This window comes from Lemur catta, chromosome 21, assembly GCF_020740605.2.
Source record: "Lemur catta isolate mLemCat1 chromosome 21, mLemCat1.pri, whole genome shotgun sequence".
Classification (NCBI taxonomy): domain Eukaryota; kingdom Metazoa; phylum Chordata; class Mammalia; order Primates; family Lemuridae; genus Lemur; species Lemur catta.
In genome coordinates, this window is record NC_059148.1 from 31,079,946 (window position 1) to 31,098,950 (window position 19,005).

General features: G+C 60.6%; 1 protein-coding gene across 8 annotated transcripts in view; it reads right to left on the bottom strand.

Annotated features, from left to right (window-relative positions):
- RIMBP2 (RIMS binding protein 2) overlaps positions 1 to 19,005 on the bottom strand; it is a 62,608-nt gene that overhangs the window by 35,778 nt on the left and 7,825 nt on the right. For 4 of the 8 annotated variants that reach the window (XM_045534299.1, XM_045534304.1, XM_045534300.1 and 1 more), the window contains exons 1-4: positions 15,045 to 15,146; positions 9,913 to 9,963; positions 2,769 to 2,973; positions 271 to 416 (exon numbers count right to left, since the gene is read on the bottom strand). In XM_045534299.1, coding sequence (XP_045390255.1) covers positions 271 to 416; positions 2,769 to 2,973; positions 9,913 to 9,963; positions 15,045 to 15,146 — 504 coding nt within the window. Of the gene's footprint in view, positions 1 to 270; positions 417 to 2,768; positions 2,974 to 9,912; positions 9,964 to 15,044; positions 15,150 to 19,005 lie in introns of those variants that run through there. The other 4 variants (XM_045534305.1, XM_045534301.1, XM_045534302.1 and 1 more) reach the window with 2 other exon arrangements.

Below are 19,005 nucleotides of genomic sequence, written 5' to 3' on the forward strand. Positions count from 1 at the left end.
CATGTGGAAGCCAGAGACGTCTTTTTAAACAGCAATTAGACCACGTCACTCCCACTGGTCTGCCCCCAACCCTGCTGGAACCACCTCCACGAGATCGGGGGGCCCCATCTGCACAGCCACAGTGGGGTCCCCACGTCCTGGCATTAACGACTGGCTCGGGGGATGGGCGGGAGCCAAGGGCAGAACCCAGGAGGCAAAGGGGGAGGGGACGGGTCCGCCAGCGTCCACACCAGACACACACGAGGCGGCCCCCGCTGGGACAGGACTCACATCTGACTCAAATCTGCATCTTGGGCTACCGGATCTTGACAGAAGGGTGGGCTTGGCGGACAGAGGCTCCGGCTTGTCACCGGGGAGCGGGAGGGGCCGGATATATTCGCCAATCGCAGGGCCACTTCCAACAGCGCTCCCCTGACCTGGCCACAGACATAGAAACAAGGTGGAAAAGAGATGAGAGTGTGTCGCTCATTCGACTCCCAGGCCCTCGGCCCTCTCTGGGGACAGCCTTTGGTTGTCACCTCGGGGTCCCCTGTCTCTTTCCCTTAGTCTATGTAGGCTCTGGGCCCGTGCACCTGGCAGGGTCCACCCTGGCTGTAATGACTGTTTGGCACCAGGTGACAAGGGACGGCCCAGAGAGAACTTAATGGGAGTCACAGGCAAACAGGCTCCTCCTTTCCGTGGCTTAAATCCCAGCGGCTGCGGAGCTGGGAGACACGGTGGGAGGAGGAAGGTGCAGGTGAGAACAGACCTGCTTGCAAGAGGAGCCCTGAGACGGACGGAGTCCCAGCAATAGGACTGGCGCCCCTGGATCGAGCCGTACCTGAAGCCGCCCACTGGCTCTTCATCTACTCTAGACACAGACGAGTTCCCTTCTGCTCACACCGGTTTAGGTCGGCTGTGCTGCCACTTGTGACCAAGGTTTGTATCTCAAAAGTGTTTTTGGCAAGAGACACGCAAGGACTGAGGCGATTTTCTTCCCACCCATCCTCAGGGGCCTGCGGGGGGCCCCGCCCTGGTCGCCCGAAGGGAGAAGCGAGTGCTTTGCTGCTGCCGGCCTGGGCTGTGGGTTCAATGCAGGCGTTTCACTCAGGATCCGGGTGTGGACTCAGAGGCTACGGCCCCCCAGAGTCCCACTGCCTGGGGCACAGAGGGTGCCCTTCCTGGGCCGCACCTCGTCTCTCCGCAGCTGTCACACCACGAGGACGGCCTTGCTGGAGAACACGAGTCACCGAGGCCAAATCAGGAATAAAACCGGCTGGACACAGCGCGGGCCGTGCTCCAAGGCAGGCTGCCCTGGGGCGCCGTCGTAGGCCCAGGGGGTCAAGTGACCGGCAAGACAGCGCCTCAGTGGGGCAACCTGTGCCGAAACAGCACAAGTGCAGGGTCCCCTGCAGAACGCCAGGCTGAGGGGGCTCAGGGCTTTGTTCCGTTCACTGCCGCGGACCCCCAGTGCCTGTAGCAGCGTTTGCACACAGCAGGTGCTAAATGTTTGTCGGATGAGTCAATTCCCAGAAGCGTCACAAAGCCAGCCGAGCGCAGGCTCCCTAGCGCCTCAGCCGAGCGACACTGCTGCCCGCCCCCAGCAAGGACAAGCATGTCCCCGCCACGTGCTCCTGTGGACCAACGAGCTGTGTGGGAAAGTGACACGTCCCGCTTTGGGGCCAGAGCCACGTTTCCTCCCCATGTGACATAGGGAACATTCCAGAAGGAGGAGACCCCCTCTCCAGTACTTCTGAGTGACGGCAACATGGCGCCTGAGAGGGACGTCCCCCAGACAGAAGTCTCCACATGGCCCAAGTGTCCGGTGTGGCGTGTGCTGGGTCGGCGTGTGGGAGACACCTCGATCCTCCCCGCGTCCTGTTTGTCACCGTCACGGACCCACCCGGCGCCCTGTGCCAGTGTGCACTGGGAGGGAAGGGCGTGGAGGGCACAGCGGTGGTGAGGACGTCACTCACCGGGATTCGCGCATCGCCCCGTTTTAATAATGAAAAGCAGCTGACGGCCCGCGGCGTGTGTTCCCACGGGCACCAGGAGAGACTCAGGAATTCCTGTCTGTGGGATCCCGCAGCGAGGCTCTGACGCCTCCGCAAACCCGCAAGAAATCGACCTTTGAAACAGGCCGGCAGGCCCAGGCGAGAAACCCGCGTGACCTCGCTGCATCCTGGTCAACCTCCCGCGAGGACGAGGCACCTCCAGTGGCGTCTAATTAAATGACGCCTGTGACGGTTTCGCCTGTGACCAGGACAAAAGTCCCCCCCCACACAAAGTTCCTCCCTCTGCTCCCTACACAAAACAGGAGGGCGAGGCCAAAACCCATCACCGCCTCGGCTGGATCCGAAGTTCCAAGTCCGTCCCAGTGTCACCCGCGGGTTGTGGGGACAAGAAAAAAGGAAAACAACGAAAGCAAAGAAACGAGTTTGCAGAGCGCTGGGGGGACCCAGCCAATAAATCCTCCCACGGCAGCCGCCAGTGTAGCCCCTACAGCCAGAGTCCTGGGTTCAAATCCCGACTCGACCCTTTATCGACTGTGTGACCCCACACGTGTGCCTTGGTTTTCCCCATCTGTGAAATGACCCTAAGAACGTTGTCTCTGGATTGCACTTGACACCCGTGAAGCGCTGAGAACAGGGTGCCTGGTGCCCTGTGTGACCCAACCCTAACTAAGCACGGCTGTGACAGGTCCCGTGCCCCTGCCAGGTGTGGGCCCAGCCTCAGGGTGGTCCACGGCCACCCCCCAACAGCTGAGGCAGGGGGTGCCCGGCGCTTACCTTTGCTGATGGAGGTGGCCAGTCCGTTCATGAAGGGAGGGAAAGGCTTGCTGGGGGCCGAGGGGACGTCCAGCGGGGCCACCGCACTGCTGCCCAGCAGATCGATCTTCCCCGCGTGCCGCCGGAACTTCTCCAGGTCCCGGGACAGCAGGCTGAACTGCTCACTCTGGGTCCGGCATTTCTCTTCCAGCTCTCGGACCTTGGACTGTGCGACAGACGCAGGACGGCGTGAGCAGCGGCACTGGGTGGGGGGACGTGTGTGCGCACATGTATGTAGTGTGTATGCGTGTCTGCACCTCCTGTAAGAGTGCTGTGTGTGCATGAGCATGCATGCGCACGTGTGTGTTGTGTGCACGTGCACGTGTGCTGTGTGCACGTGTACATGTGCGTGAGTGTGCTATGTGCATGAGTGTGCATGTACACGTGTGTGTGCTGTGTGCATCTGTGTGAGAGCATGCTGTTTGTGTGTGAGCATGCATGTACACACATGTGCTGTGTGGGCATGAGAGCATGCTGTGTGTGAGAGCATGTATGTACACGTGTGTGCTGTGTGTGCATGAGCATGCATGTGCACGTGTGTGAGTGTGCTATGTGCTAGAGCATGCTACGTGTGCATGTGCCTGCATGTTGTGTGCACTGGGGGCTGCCTCCCACCTCCACAGGAGACCAGCATCTGACACACGCAGCCCCCCACGCGGCCTGGCTGCTGGCCAGCGTGGGAAACCACCGGTGCCAAGAAACCCGGCCGACACGCAGCTCCCAGCCAACTGCGGGTGGTTCTGGGCTGTGTGTGCAGCCGGGCACTTTGTGGTTGGCATGCCTCGCCAGTGCTGCTTGAAATTGGGAGTGCGAGGCGGTGACACAGCCCGGCCCCACTGATGCTCCCGGGCACCTGCCCGCAGCACTGCAGAACCCACGACACCACCGTTTCGGGCCCTGAGAGGGAATTTCTGCCTGCTGGGTTTGGTTAGCAACACGCCGCACGTGCCGACAACACAAAGACATCTCAGGAGCCCTAGGGAAGGGCAGGTGCCTCCCTCGGGGACACAGGTAGGACAGGGCAGCCCAGCGAAGCTCCCTCCTCGGGGCAGGACGGCCGGGCTGAATCAAGGCTGGTGTTGGGACAGCTCTGGCCCGTGTGGGCTTCCTCTCGGGCCGGTGTGTGGGCAAAGCTGCTCTCTCCCTGCCTGGGCACCTGAGGTCCATGGGGTCCTGTCTCCCGGCTCTGGGCACAGAGGTGCACACGGGAGGGTGGGGGGCCCTGCTCTCCTCACCTGCGTCCCTCCCTTTGCGATGACAACCAGAGGTCATAGCAGCTCCTGCATTATCTGTCTCTCGTCAGGCTCCACGACCACACGGTAAGCTCCACACTTCACTTCCTGCCCACGGTACGTGTCGATGCTCAGCACCGAGCCAGGCACACAGCTGGCTCCGTAAGTGTCTGCCAAGCCCGTGAGAAGAGGCGGAGCCCTGAGGTACAGAGTCACGGTCCTGGTGGCAGCGGCTCACCCAGGCTCAGGCCTCCCTCGGGCTGGCCAGGAAACCCCACGTAGTGTGACCGATTCTATGCACTGGGCCACCCTGGGGGTATATCGGCTCCGGGACAATAGGACCCGTCACACCTTGTACCCAGTCAGTGCTCGGTGAGGGACGTGCCCCTGCCCTCCTCCTCCTCCTCATCTTCCTCCTTCCTCCTCCTGCTCCCTCCCTCCCTTCACAGGCTTCTCAGCTCCTGGTCCAGAATGAAGTGCTATTTATGTCTGAGATCACGGATTTCTAAAAATAAACCTAACAAATACCAAGCCTATAATTAATTTCTTTGATTCATTAAAAAAAACAATCAGCAGTATTCTTCTAGAAAGCTGAATGGGCTTGGCCAAGCTCGCTGTGTCCCCCGAGGAAGGCGCAGAGCTGCACATCGGGGCCCCGGGCGCAGGTGGGCACGTGGACAGCTCCCCGAGGGGCCTCCAGCCCAGGGACAGCTCGGGCCCCAGGAGCGGGGTCCACAGGCGGAGTAGCGACCTCGGCATCCTCACGGCCGTGGGCTCTGGCTCTGCCCACTCGGCCCAGAAACAGAGCCACCGAAGTCACTCCTGTCCTGAGGCCCCAGCCACTCCCTCATCCCTGACGGCGTCTTCCTGCAGGTCCGTGGTCAGGAAGCCCGGAGAAAGCGTGGCCTTGTGGGCGCGTGAGGGTCAGCGCTCAGGGCAGGCAGACCCCAGCACGACTGCAAACCGGGGCGGGCGTCTGCGTTGGCCGGCGGGGTGGGGCCGCTGCGTCCCGGCGGGCGCGTCTCAGCGCTGGTCCAGCCCCACCGTGGACGGAGCCCCAGGCTTTTCCAGAAGAGCAGGGGACCTTCCTTCCGCTGTCAAACCTCACATGGCACAGGTCGGTCGGTAAGTGCTTCAACGGCTAATAAACGGGCCAGGCTGACCCGGGCCACGTCCGGAGGCACATGTGGGCTGTGGCCACCGTGTCCTGCTCCTGCTTGGCCTAAAGTGTATGGGGGGCTGTTCCCGCATCAGCAAGCTGGGGGTGGGGGCCAGGCTGGAACCCCGGCCTTGTGACCCTGTAGACACCTCCGGCTATATCGTCCTCGAGGCAGGACGGTCCCTCACTCTGCCCCAGGTGGGGCTCCAGATCTCTGATTTCCAATCCTCCAGGAGGGCCGGTGCTTCCCGGATGGGTGAACTTCCACCTGGGGCGACACGTTGCCATCGTGGGAACCCCAGCAGGGAGGCGAGACCCGGGCCCAGGGGCAGCTGCCCGGGACGTCCCGCCACCTGCATGTCCACTGGCCCCGAGGCGTGCTAATTAGCGTGGCCAACAGCAGGAAAAATAAGTAACATTACGGGCTCCTTCCCCAAGCAGGAGCAACGGGAGAAATAGGCGTTCGTTGGTGAAATAAATGAATGGTATTCGGAACACGTGGACGGGCTCACGCATCTCTGGGCTGCCCCAGCTTTGAACAAATCGGGCGTGGACCAGCGAGGCCCTTCACCTGTGGCCTTGGGGACGGTGCCCATGACAGGGGGTGTGGATCCCTGAGTCACCACTGGGAGGGGAGCTGCCCCGGAAGGGTCCCCGAGCTGCCGGCGAGAGTGACCTCCGTGTGCCGAGCGTGAGACTGAGCTGGTCAGCACAGCCCACCCTGGCCTTCCTGACACACTGAGCCCAACCCTCGCCTCTGTCCCCTCAGTCACCCTCTGCCACACGCACTTGCCATGCGCCCAGCGAGCTCCTCGACAAGGGCCCGGCAGGGCAAACGTCCCCCTCAGGCCGAGCGGACCCAGGGCCCAGGGCCACCGTACCTTTCGGGACCCACAGATGCGTTTTCATTTTAATCTCCTTTAAAATGAGAAGAAAAAAGTGACGTAAGAAGAGTGAATACATCACAATGAATCTGAGCTAGATCATATGCACCCTATTTCCAGGAGATGTAAAATGTAATTTTTCTTATTTTTTTTAGCGGAGGGAAGGGACAGGTGCCCCGAGGGCAGTGTGGCCGTGACGGAGGCCCTGCGGGGAGGCAGCGTCCTGTCCACTCTCGTGAGTCTCCCAACCGAGACCCGGGGCGAGAGGCGGCTGCTCGTGTGAGGAAGAGCCGGGTCCCTCCGAGGCCGAGACGCGCAGGGGCTGCTGCTGCCTGCAGGGGACGCTTTGCTCCGGGAGGGGACGACCAGACATTGCAACTCCTCCGGGGGTGCCCTGAAGACTCGGCCTCGAAGCTCACAGCACTCGGGGCAGGCGAGACCCCCGTCCAAGAAGCCCGACCCCCACATCTCCCAGGGTCTCAGCCGGACACCACCGAGTGCTGCGTCCCAGCGGCAACTCCTCCCCGCAGAGACTCCCCTCGAGGCACCGAGGGGAATGTCCCCAGGCCCTCGGGGCCTGGCTCTGGCGCTTAGGCACTGTGTGTCCTCGGGCAAGTGGCTCAGTGTCTCTGTGCGTTGACTGCCTCAATGAGGAGAAGAAGAACCTCATCGTGGTTTCAAGGATTAAATCCGATGGCACTTGTCAAATGCTGGGTGCAGAGTGACGTCGTGACGTGTGTTCCCGCGGCTATTGCCGCGTCCGGGAAAGGGCAGGCGAGTCCCGTCTGCACAGCCGGCACCTGCCGACCTTCCATTCGACCTTCGGTGTCGTGTTGGGCAGGACGTGTCCCTGCAGCCGCAGGGAGGGCAGAGTTCTGAGGTGACAGCCGCCGTGCCCTGGACCCCGGAGCCAAATTTCTGGGGTCCGAGTCGGATTCCACCCCTGAGCGGGTCGTGTAACCCGAGTGCCTCAGTGTCCCATGGTGGAGACCGAGTGACACGTGCAGCGTCTCAGACACACTCTTAGGACAGCGCCGGGCACAGACCACCCGCTCAATAAACTCCGCTGCTATTGTTTTCCTCCCACTTCTCTGTTTTGACACGACTTTCTCTAAGTGCCAAAGAAATTACTTAACTACCAGTATCTGGAATCTCCCTGCGCTTGGCCTCTCGGGTTTATAAAAAGAGCTCTGTGTTTCCAGGAGAATCCTTGAAAACCTCTGCTCTATTTTTAGTTAACTCCTGACACCTAACTTGGCTAAGCCCCCAAACTAGGCCAGATGATTCCCTGGGTCCTCGGACTTTTCTCCGTGGGACGTGACAGGGAATAAGGACATCTCCGCTTCCCCAGCCCCAAACGTCCCGGCCACTCGGTCATCGGAAAACGGGGTGTAGACGCATCTGTAGAAATGGATGTGTACACATGGGCATGCGGAGGGCGTTTTATTTCACCCATGTTCTCAGCTAAACCGTGTCTAGCAGCTATGTCATATCTAGCTGGGCAAGAAACCGCGTTGTGCTACTTAGTAGAATATTCTAGCAAAGTCACCAGGGTCCCACCTGGGAGGTACCGAATTCTCCAAGGTCACTGACACTTAGAAATGGAAACTGTGCCCCACGCAGCACGTTGCCCTGTGCCGGCGAGTGGGAGGACTTTGCACTGGGGTCCCTCGGCCACACCCCAGGCAAGGTACGAAATGGTTATTAAGGTGCCAAGACACGGACCGGCCCAGACCTCCCAGGGAGCCCCCTCCTTAAAGCCTTTTCTCCTTCCCCGGCCTCACAGACGGCACCTAAGCAACACGTCCCAAAATCAGCAGCAGCAACACCCGCAGGGCTGGTCCAAACGCGGATTTCTGGGTCCCTCCCTGAGCTTCTGACTCAGCAGGTCTGAGAGGTTCGGAAGCTCAGGGGTTGGGAACACGTCCAAAGCCCCGTTCTGAGGGGCGGCTCAGCTTCTCCCGGCCCCAGAGGAACTGGAAGGGCTGTCGTCTGCTGAGGCCAGGAGCACAGGCGGCCTGGGGGAAGGAGCTTGCCGTCCGCGCGCGGCAGGTGCGGGACAGACAGGTACACGGGACAGAAAGGTGCACGGCTCAGGGGTGACACTCAGGTGTGAGGCTGAATTCCGATGACCAAATAGCCAAATTCTGGGCTGTCAGCTGGGTTCTCTCACGCATGCTCGTGGCTGGCCAAGGGCAGAATCGGCCCTAACCGCTGCTCTTCCCCGTGGTCATCTGAATTCACAGACTGGCCCCCAGCCTGGCAGTCACAGCCCTGGCAGAGAGCGGGGAGCCACGGGCCTGGGCCTGCTCAACGTGGCGGAGACGCTCCGTGCCCAGGTGCCGGATTCAGGCAAATCCCCCCTCTGGAGCTCCTGAAAGCAGCTCCTCACCCCCCAGGTTAAGGACCCCCCACCCACTGCATTAGAGAGCTTTGGCTCAGGTCAGCACCTCGAGGTGCCCCGTCCAGGAAGCGGCGGCGGATTGAGCAGGCCCAGGGGCTCGCGGCCACGTCCGGGCACAGGGGAGACACCACAGCACGCCGGGGCGGGGACACGCCGGGGCGGGGACACGTCACATCTAGAATACCTGCATGCTGTCCAAGGTGCTCTGGACGAAGCGCCAAGCAAGACACAACCACAGAGAGACATTGGAAATGAAAGACAGGGTTCTCGTTAGGCCCGCGTGGCCTTTGCCGTTTTTCAAAGCAAAGCGAGTTGCACCGGGACCATCACGCTGCAAAGCATGCGTCACGACAGCGCGAGTGACAGACCACAGCGGGGCCGCGGCAGCTCGGAAGGTGGATTCAAACGACAAGGGTGACCGAGCCAACAGCCTCAGGGCAGCTGGGAAAAGGCTCCACCCGTCCAGCCAGGAGATTACGGTGTGGCGGACGGTTCAGGCCGGGGGAACCCGACTGTGCTCGGGGAGGTATCCGGCCACTGGGAGGCCGACTCCACGCTCCCAGCTCGTGTATTTTCCTGTTGGCCGTTCACCATTCGTCACACGCATCCCTCCAGATAGTCACTAACTGATGGAGGCTTTCCAAAAATCAATTGTAATACATATGATGATAATGAGGAAACCTTTTCCTGCGGGAGGGATAGATTTTAAAAGGTGATGTAAGAGAGGCAGGCGTCCCGAGTGGCTGCTGTTCCCCTGGAGACGCGGAACAGGGCTGTCCCTAAAGATGGCAACCTCATCCCGTCTCTGGAGACCTAACCCAGGCGGCAGCCACGCTGGGGCCAGGCCAGGGACAGGAGCGGTCACTCTCAACACACCACCCACGCTGGTGGGACGTGGCACCGGCTCCCATCCAAGCCGCCGTGGGCACTGAGGAAGGCCACTGTCACCGTGTTTGTGGGACGGTGCTGGCTGCCCTGCATCCTAGGCCCCCCTTTCTCTGATTCCACAAATGCCCCCTGGGACTAGCATCACCCCTTAAACCTGCACCCCCGCAGCCGTCCCTCGGAGGGCACGATGTCCCCAGGAATGGCCCATCCTCCGCTCCTCCTGGGGAAGCGATTCCTTACTTCCCAGCCCAGGGGAGCCAGTCCAGAACTGCAGGCCACATCCGAGGTACACAGTTCTGACCCCGGCTGTGTGGCCAAGGGGAAACTGCCTAACCTCTCTGTGGCTCAGCTTCCTCAACGTGCAAACACGGAAATCGCCATGGTACCATCAAGCTGGCTGCTCATGATGACCACATGAGAAGATGCACGGACAGCATCCGGACCCGGTATACAGCAGGCACTTAAGCATTATCTGTTACTTCTAGTGGGCGGCAGCATAGTTCTCCCCGACCCCACCCACCCCCCAGGGGTCACTCACCTCTAGCAGCTGCACGGCTCCTTCGTGCTCTTTCTTAGCTTCAACCTGAGCCTTTTTCACAGTAAAAAGAGGAAATGTTCAAAGGGGGAAAGAAGAGAAGCAGGTTAGTGTCTGAATTGTCAGGAGGGGTCGTTCATCCCTAGTCTCCTAATGAGCCCCCAGGTTCTCAGGGTCTCAACCAGCTTCCATCTCTTGTCTCCGTGGGGCTGGACGGACGGGCTGTGGCCAGGTTTGACGCTCGCTGTGAAAACCGAAATCACATCCTAGCCTGGCAGGGAACGGGCAGACCCTCAGGACTTGGCTCGGGGACGGGTGGGGGGAACGTCCCAGTTCTACTCCTGAGAAGGGGCCACACACGGAGAGTGGTGAGCCCAGAATGCCAGGGTGATCCTTCCCAAGCCCCCAGGCAGCACCTTCATCCCTCAAATGTCCTTAACTGCTTAGGAAGCAAAACACAATCCCGCAAACCTGACCCCAGGTAGAGCAGCTCCTGGTTTCCCGAGACCCCAGGGCCCTGGCGCAGGTGTCGGGGGGCCCTGAGCGTGCAGCAGGCTCTCGGCACCTCCGGCCTGCAGCACGGGCCACCCTCTACGAAGCAGGGAAGCAAAACCACGTGCCCCGCAGAATAAAATGTTTTACAAGTTTTGCTAAAGAAATCTCTGAGGATGCCCGCTGGCTGGGCCAAGGGCAAATTCATACGAAACTGAAACGCGACGTGATCGTGGTCCTCACAGACCCAGAGGTTGCTGCAGCAGGATGACAGCAAGTGTCTGTCGTCTCCTCTCCTGGGAGCAGCCCCTGGACTTGCTGGGATCTGCCCCACACTGAGCACGGGCCCAGGCTCTTGGGGCGTGGTGACTTGGTGGCATGTGGCCTGCTGCCTGCACTGAGCCTTTGCCCGGGAAAGGAGGGGAGGGGGGTCCTCTCCCTTTGGACCTGGCCCGAGAGGAGGTGAGGCTGGAGTGGCCCTCACGGTGCCAAGCCGGCTGCAGTAGCTCCGTCCTGCCACCACGGTAAGGCGGCAGATGGTGTTGCGAGGCCTTGGACGCCACTGTGTCTGAAGACAGCCGGCTTGGGCCCTGGATCCAGCCACAGCTGAAGTCAAAATCTCAGTGATGTGTGCAAATAAAATACCCTTTGTGCATTTTCTGTCACTGGAAACCAAGCGTGCCAATGAACGCAGCATTAGCTGTGAAGAATGTGATGCTTCCATTTTAACGCTGAGAAACTGAGGTTTGGCAGGAGTCTGGGGTTGTGTCACAGCCAGAGAGGAAAAGGCATCTCCACGCCAGCCTGCACCACGTGCCACATCATGTCCCCATCGCACCGGCCTCGGTGGCTCACAGATGTCACCAGTGAAGCAGGAAAACACCCTGACGACACTCCCTAAAAAGTGCTGTTTCATTGGTGACACCTGTGAGCCACCGAGGCCGGTGTGATGGGGACACTACGTGGCACGTGTACATAGGAGGGTCATGCCCTGATGCTGGGGCGCACCTGCCTCCTAAAACACGGAGCTAATGAAGAGCCCACGTGCTACACGGAGACTCACGTCAGGATTCTCAGTTTCTAGAGAAACAGTCTCTCCGGTGCCCAGAGCAGCGTCAGTGACCTCAGAGTACGTGGACGTCATCGTCACCTGGGAGTTGGGAGGAAGGAAGAGCTCGGCTGTCCCGGCACAGACTGAAAGTGACAAGTAGCCTGAGGTTCCCTAGAGCCCGTCCGCATGCGTTTCGTCCTCGCGTGTTCCCAGGCGGTCCCGAGAGCCAGGCGGGGGACGAGGACACAGCGAGTTCATTACCCCGTCCTCGAATCCAGCTCAACCATCGAGCGTTCAGACCGCTCCTTTCAAAGCGAAACAGCGAGAGCGACAATAATCACAAATAGAAAAAGAGAAACGGGCACAGAAACGCGGGACCCTATAAATAGCGCCACCACCGAGTCTGTCGAAGCAAAGACGGTTTTCAACTGGCAGGATCGGGCCACAGGAGCAACCGCTGGGAGCTGTCAAAACTCGGCCGAGCTGGCAGCGGCGACGCGGTTTCCGGCCTCGGATGAGAACCAGGCGTTCGCTCTCATGGGCTCCTCGCAAGCCGGGCCGCCGGGCAATCGGAACAGATTGTTAAAATTCACCGTGAAAACCGGCAGCGCTGAATCCTTGCAGAATCTAAGCGACAGCTTCAGCGGGGCTCATTGCAGGGGCCACCGCCAATTCGTGGGGAAGCGTGGCCTTCATTCGGATGCTGCTTCCCGTGGAACAGAAACGCGAGGGGGACATGACCCCCGCGGGTGCCCACGCTGCCCTGGATGCCAGGAAAGGGGCCCGTCACCCCAAGGGTCAAAGGTCCAGGGGGCGGGTCCCCCCAGCAGCAGCAGCTGTGTCCAGGGAGACATTCACAGAGGGGACCGCGGGTCTCCTACTGCCAACGTCCTGGACACGACACTCGGAACCACCCACGCGCCACGGTGAGGCTGGGGTGGGGCGAGGGTCAGCTGCGGCTGCTGCTCAGTGCCAGCTGCAGGGAAAAGCGAGGGAGACCGTGGAACCGAGCTGAGAGCCGTGAGGACTGCAGAACCAGGGTCCCCGACCCGGCAGGGCCGAGGCTGACGAGCACACCGGGCACTCTGGGAGCAGAGAAGGCTGAGCCGACGCCACCCGGAACCAGCGCAGAGGCCCGTCTGTGACCTGCGCCCACCCCGGCCGTCCCCACACAGTGACCCAGGCCGGCAGCCCCGAGGCAGACGCTTGACGTCCATCAAGGCACCAGTCACATGACGCACGGTGGATCCTGTGTCTCGCAGCGTCCGCGTTTCAGTGACAGCCGTGAAACTGACAGGGAAATGGCCAGGTCAGGGGGCAGACGGGGGGCTCTCCGGGGCAGCTCCACGGTGCTGCCTCATCAGAACCACACTGGGACCTCGAACAGTCCAAAGAGGATTGGTGACTTTTATCTTGGTAGGGGGACAAAGACCAGTCTTCAGCCGACGCCCGGCCCTAGAGCAGAGGCACTGCCCCTTGGTGGGTCAAGCGTGTCCGCTCTGTGTCCACAGTTCCAGAATCCAATCCTCTCGCCTCGCCGCCTGCACCCCAACACCCTGCCCTGTCCCTCGCTCCTGCACCCCGAGGGCGCGAGCGTTTGCTGTTCCCCCAGCTCCCGGCGTGGCGGGCGTCCTCCGCTCACTCCAGTCTCACCTACAGTCCCACGCCACACGTTCATTCCCCCGTGGCCCTCGTCGTAACGTGGGCTTCTCGGCCTTTCATTCGCTTGTTCACTCGCTTTTACCCCAAGAGGGCAGAGCCAGGCTCGCTCGCTGCTGGGTTTTCTAGAACCACGACTGACTCAGATGGGCGACAGGAGCCCACGGAGCGAATGAGCCAGGGGTCCGGCCAGCAGGTGTAGCCCGACAGCTGTCCACACGGCATGTCAGACGGAAAGACGGACTCTGGAAAGAATCCGCCAACCTCCCTCCACCCGGGATCCAACCTTCCTCTTCTAACACGTCTCTAAAAGTCAGAGCTTCTAAGAAGTCACCAAACCGACCCCTTCCTGCTCCATCTGCTTTCTCTGCCCGTGCCACCCTCACTCCCGAAGCGTCCGTGTGTCCAAGACAGACGACGAATGCGGGAGGAGAGCAAAGGACGTTGAGGTAAGAGACGTGGACGGCAGAGACAGGGGCTGAGGACACGTCCTGTGTCCCTCGCCAGACAATATTTATATTCCTGCAGACCTATTATCCGGCCCAGACAGCCCCCGCCGGGGCCGTGGCTTCCGGAGCTGAAACGCGTGAGCCCAGGTGCCGTCCAGGCGACTCCCGGCGTGAGGAAGGTCCTGTGGGCCCGGCAGGAGGGGACAGAGAAGCGCCTCTGCCTGAGTCCCGGCAATATCCGTCGCAGATAACATCTGCCGAAACATCACCTCTTAGGGCGCCTGCCAGCTTATTATGACAGGTAACAAGGGCTGTGACAGTCCCATCAGCGCCGGCTTAATGAAATCCGTCTTCCACATTATCTGGCGCCGAGCGATCAGAGACACGGCAGCAGAAGTTATCTACCTGTCGCCACGAGCTCTGCTAATAAACTGTGCAGGAGAAAACACTCCGGGAGATTCCTATCACGCACCGGGTGGGGCGAGCCGCTGTGTGTCCTTTGTTTTCAGACTCGAGACCCAGAGAGGCCGTGGGACGGGTGGAGGGGCCACGGCTGGCTGCCCGATGCCCACCCCAGCCAGGGCCAGGCTGGGGTCCAGACCAGCGAGGGAGGAGTGGGCAGGGCTTTGGGGGAAACCAGAGAACTGGTCACAGGCCCCGTGTCCTGATTCCCACTGTGGGCACCACAGGCCCCTCAGCTCTGAAAGGCGGGGGGGGTCTTCCTGCCACTGGGCGAGACACAGCAGGACCCAGGTGAGGACTGAAGCGGGGGCGGATCAGCTTCCCCAGTGCCTGGAAGGTGCTGTGTGGGTGCACACGGCACCACTGGGTCCTCCCCCCTTCCACGTGGTAGCGGGACCACGCGACCACGTGACCACCCTGCCCTGCAATGTGATGTGCTCGCTCGTAACACGTTATGTAAACAGCCTCGAGACAGCGGGTGTAAACCACAGCGACCCCCTTTCCTGGGGGCCACCTCGGTCTGTCTGCCGTGCAGCTGAACCACGAAGCACGCAGCCATCGCCTTGGGCGGCGTCGGTTTAACCCAGCTCCCCGCCCCTCCTCCCACGCAGCATGACTGCAAACAACAACAACAACAACAATAATAATAGTCCATCCGAGTGTGTTCCTGTGTTTCCTGCAGGGCACAGTCCCGGGACGGGGCTGGGGCGTCAACATCTGAGTGCATCTTTAGCGTGAACTGACGCATGCGGCTTCCCCCCAACACAGAGGCAATTCACACCTCTGCAGGCAACCTGAGAGCCTGCCCTTTTCGCCACAACCTCACCAGCATCAGATGTTGGAGCTTTCTGCTTGTTTTTGCATCACGAATACGAGAAACTTCAGAAAACCCAGAGCACACGGGGAAGCAAAAATGACCGAATCTCCGTGCAAGGAGAGAGCAGAGAGGCCGCCGCCCTCGGGCCCCCGCCCGCCCCTCCTGTGCGCCCAGCGCCCCCCACGCCCCAGCCCACCACGCTCACCTTCTGCAGAAGGTCGATCTCCTGCTGCTTGGCGCTGAGGACAGCCAGGGCCTGCTCATGCTCCGCTTCCAGCTGCTGCCGCCGTTCCGCGGCCTCTCGCATGTGCTGCGGGGACAGGGAGGGTCCAGCTGAGCGTGGCCACAGCGCCCAGGGCCCATGTCTGCACCAGAGCGCGGCCCGACTCCGCCCAGCCCCGGGACCCTGCCTGGTCCCGGCTTTCCTGGGGCCACAGAGCCAACGGGGGACCCTGGTGCCCACAAGCCCCCCTCACCCTGTTCCTCCCCGGGGCTCTCCTGCAATGGCAAATTTCCTCTTTTTCCTTGTTTTGAAAAACTTAATCTCTCTCCTGTCTGTTTTTGCTCAGGTCTTTTGCAACAACAGCTGAGGTGGCACAATGAGGTGATCATTTAAGGGCCAGACCACCTGGGGTCACAGCCCAGCTTTGATGTCACCAGCTCTGCAACGTTAGGATGGTTGCTTGACCTCTCTGGGTGCCATGTTCTTCTTCTGGGTTATTCAACATCATTATCTCTCTAAATGGTTAATAATTAATGAAACATTTAATGTTGATTAGCTGATTATTAATTAGCACCCACGTCATAGAGGGGCTTTGCATCTTACATGGGCTACAACAGTACACGGTGTCAGTTAGGTTCTCCATGTTACCTTTCAGTCCAAACATAAGAGGGCCCTTCCCATTGGACGTGTGCAGCACCACGTGACGCTACGTAAACCCCAGGTGCAGGGTGGAAAGCGGAGCGTATGAGGTGGCCGGGGCTCCACCCACAGGACGATAAGGAACAATGACTGCGTGTTAGGATGACGGTGACAAACCAGAACGCAGCAGCCACCATTCACAAAGCACCTACTCTAGGCCAGGCTCTCCGCCAAGTCCACGCGCGGCCTCATTTAACGCCAAGAGTTGACACGGTGGTCACTATTTCACAATGGGGCGACGGGCTCAGAGAAGCTAAGCAACTTGCTTAAGGCCACACAGCTGGAACGTGCAGAGGCTGGACGCTGGCCCCAGGAACACCGAGACTCAGCGCCAGCAGGTTCCCAACCACTGCCCCGTTTCTGGGCGGAGACAACTGAGGAGCGGCCACCGTCATCCTCGGACACGCGAGGGCCGGAGACGCAGGCTCAGGCTCGCGAGCTGCCGCCCTGGTTTGGATGAGCAACTCTGCAGCTGTTTAATTGCACTATTGTTCCGGCTAATTTTCATGCTTCTATTTATTTTGGAAGTGGGCACTGCCAAGCGCAGCCCGGGTTATCTTTATTTAGCTTCGGGAAGGAAGTTGTTAGGGAGGGGAGGGAACCGCTCTCCTTACAGGGGCTCATTAGAAGCATTAACCGAACGCAGAAATAGTTCCAGGCATGGCGCTGCGGGCTGTGGAGCCGCCCGGGGAGAGAGGGGCGACGGGCACGTTGGGGGGTTCTCGCTTACAGGAGCAGGGGAGGGGGGTTCACACACCCAGTGGACAGAAACAACCAGGACGGAAATGGCTTTTAAGTTTCTCAGGCTATGAGCCGAGTCAGTATGAAGTAGTTGTCAGAAAGGCATAAATCCTACCCTTGAAAAATGTGTCTGAGGTTCATTATGACGTATGCTGGGAGGACAAGTTTCGCTGGGGACTTCTGTTGACTCCCGTGTCCCCACATCTCACCTGTCCCTTCAAAGCCCACATTGCCCTTCAGCCACCGCCCGTGGATCTGCTTCTGCTGTCAACAGAGCTTTGTAAACAGACAGATTCTACCCTGTCTCCCCACAACCTCACCTCCCGTCCACTCCTCAAGCTTTTGCACCCCGGCCCCCTCCTGTCCCAGCCCCCCGGCCACCCAGAGACTTGTAATGACAAACGGTTACCGTGTTAAGCCACTGGGCACCGGGGTGGTTTGTTACGCAGCATTATTGTGACAGTAGGTAACAGATACAGCATCCGGTGACACTTAGAACAAATTCTAAAGTTCTTGGAATTCTACCTGGGCTTACGAGGCCCCGTGCACTTTAGCCCCCATCTGGGTTTCATCCTCTACCCCCCTGCCCTCCCCTCGCCGTTGCGGCCACGCCGGCCGCCAGCCTCTCCCTTGAGCGTCTTCTCTCCGCCCGAGGCAGGTGAGGGGCGGCGAGCGGCCCTCAGTCCAGGTGGGCCCCGCACAGCCCGCCGTGTGCCCGGGTGGGCTCCGGCCCTGGCAGAGTCCTCTGGGGCTCTCGGCAAGCCAGTCTGGCTGGAACCAGGCTGGGGTCCCCGTTCCACACGCGTCACCGGCAATGAGAGAGGAAACGTCCCCGACACAGACAGCACCGCGGTGGGGTCCGGCTGGGACATGTGGGAAGGACAAGCCTGGGCCTCCGAGATTTCCCAAATCGAGTGGGCCGCCTCCTCTGCTCCGCACACATCCATCTCCTGACGTCCCTGCCACCGCCGACGAGCTTGGCTGCTCAGGAAAAAGCTAATTTTGTGCAGTCCATTTATTACTGTGACAAAAACACCAGAAGGGCGTGAAAATCACTGAGCTTTTCCATCGGTACAAATGGCGGCAGCGAGTATCCAACGTGCCGTCTCCTTGCCTGGGGCCGATTCCTCGCAAGCTCCCTCCGAGAGGACAGGACTCCAGGACCTACCGCAGGGACCACCCCACAAGCTCACCCTCGTGCCAGGTGGGGCACAGGGGGATCACAGACGGGCCTGCAAATCCTCGAGACACTCGCTGTCTTGCTTTCTTCCCGTTGCAATAAGATCACCTAACAGGACACTGGCAGGGCGGGGGTCCCCTGAGGAGCAGCTGCATTGGTTTCCACAGGCCCCTGCCCCACAGGCTGGAGGGGACTGGGACAGGCCCCCCACTCCCCCGGTCCTGGCAAATGTGCAATGACCCCCCACCTCAGGACCTTCCCTCTCCCCTGCCCTCTTCCCCAGGCTCCAAGCCCCCCATTCACTCATCAAAACCACACCGAGAAGGATTTTGTGGGTGACCTATGAAGAGCCCGGCACTGCCCCAGCCCTGGGGACAGAGCAGATGGGGAGCCCCCACCCCCAAAGCTGGCTCTTCAGGTGGGGGACAAGGCGTGAGACAGCAAACAAGACAAATAAGCAAACCGTGTGTTGAAGATGAGCTTTAGGGAGAAAAGTGGCCCCGAGATGGGGCCAGGGAGTGCCGGGTGCCTGTACACAGGCCCTGAAGGGCAAGTGGCAGCAGGAGACACTGGGCCCTGCTGGTGACATCTGGGCCAAGACTGGACGGTGGGGTGGGGGAGCCCACAGCACCCAGGCAGCAGCAGTCGGGGCCGGTGTTGGCCGACCAGGGTCTTTGCACTCACTTGCTACAGAGCTGGCCGCCCGCCCTGGTGCAGATGCACCCCAGGTGCCATGCTGGGACCCGGCTGGGTACAGACCGGAGCTCACCCGGCAGCCAGAGGCTGCTCTTGCCGGCAAGGTGGGCCCCTGGCTGGTTCCCCCTGGGAACTGAGGCTTGGGAGGGTTCCCGCCATCCCCTAGCAGATAAGAGGGCTCAGGGTGCCCACCCAGACGGTCTGCCCTGACCGCGTGGTTCACGCTGAGCACCTGCCCTCCTGCCGGAGCAGGCAGTTGGGTACATGCCAGGCACAGGTGCCCACGTGACCAGCTCCCAGTAAAAACCCCGGGCCCCGAGTCTCTGGTGAGCTTCCCTATTGGATGTCGTTCCCTACATGTTGTCACAGTGTTGCTGGGAGTCCCCAGCTCAACCCCAGCCCTGCACGGGCCTCCTCCCCATCTGTCCTCCCGAGGGCAGGCAACGTCCCCGGTGTGAACACCCTGGACGGGAGGACAACCATGGAGAGCGCAGTTTGCAGGGCAGGAGGACAGAGCCCGGGTATGAGCCTGGGCTGTCCACACCCGTGCAAGGCCCCAGTGGTGAGGCTCAAAGCCAAGGTCAGAGTGGAAGGGCAGCCACTGCAGGCCAGGCGGGACAGACAGGA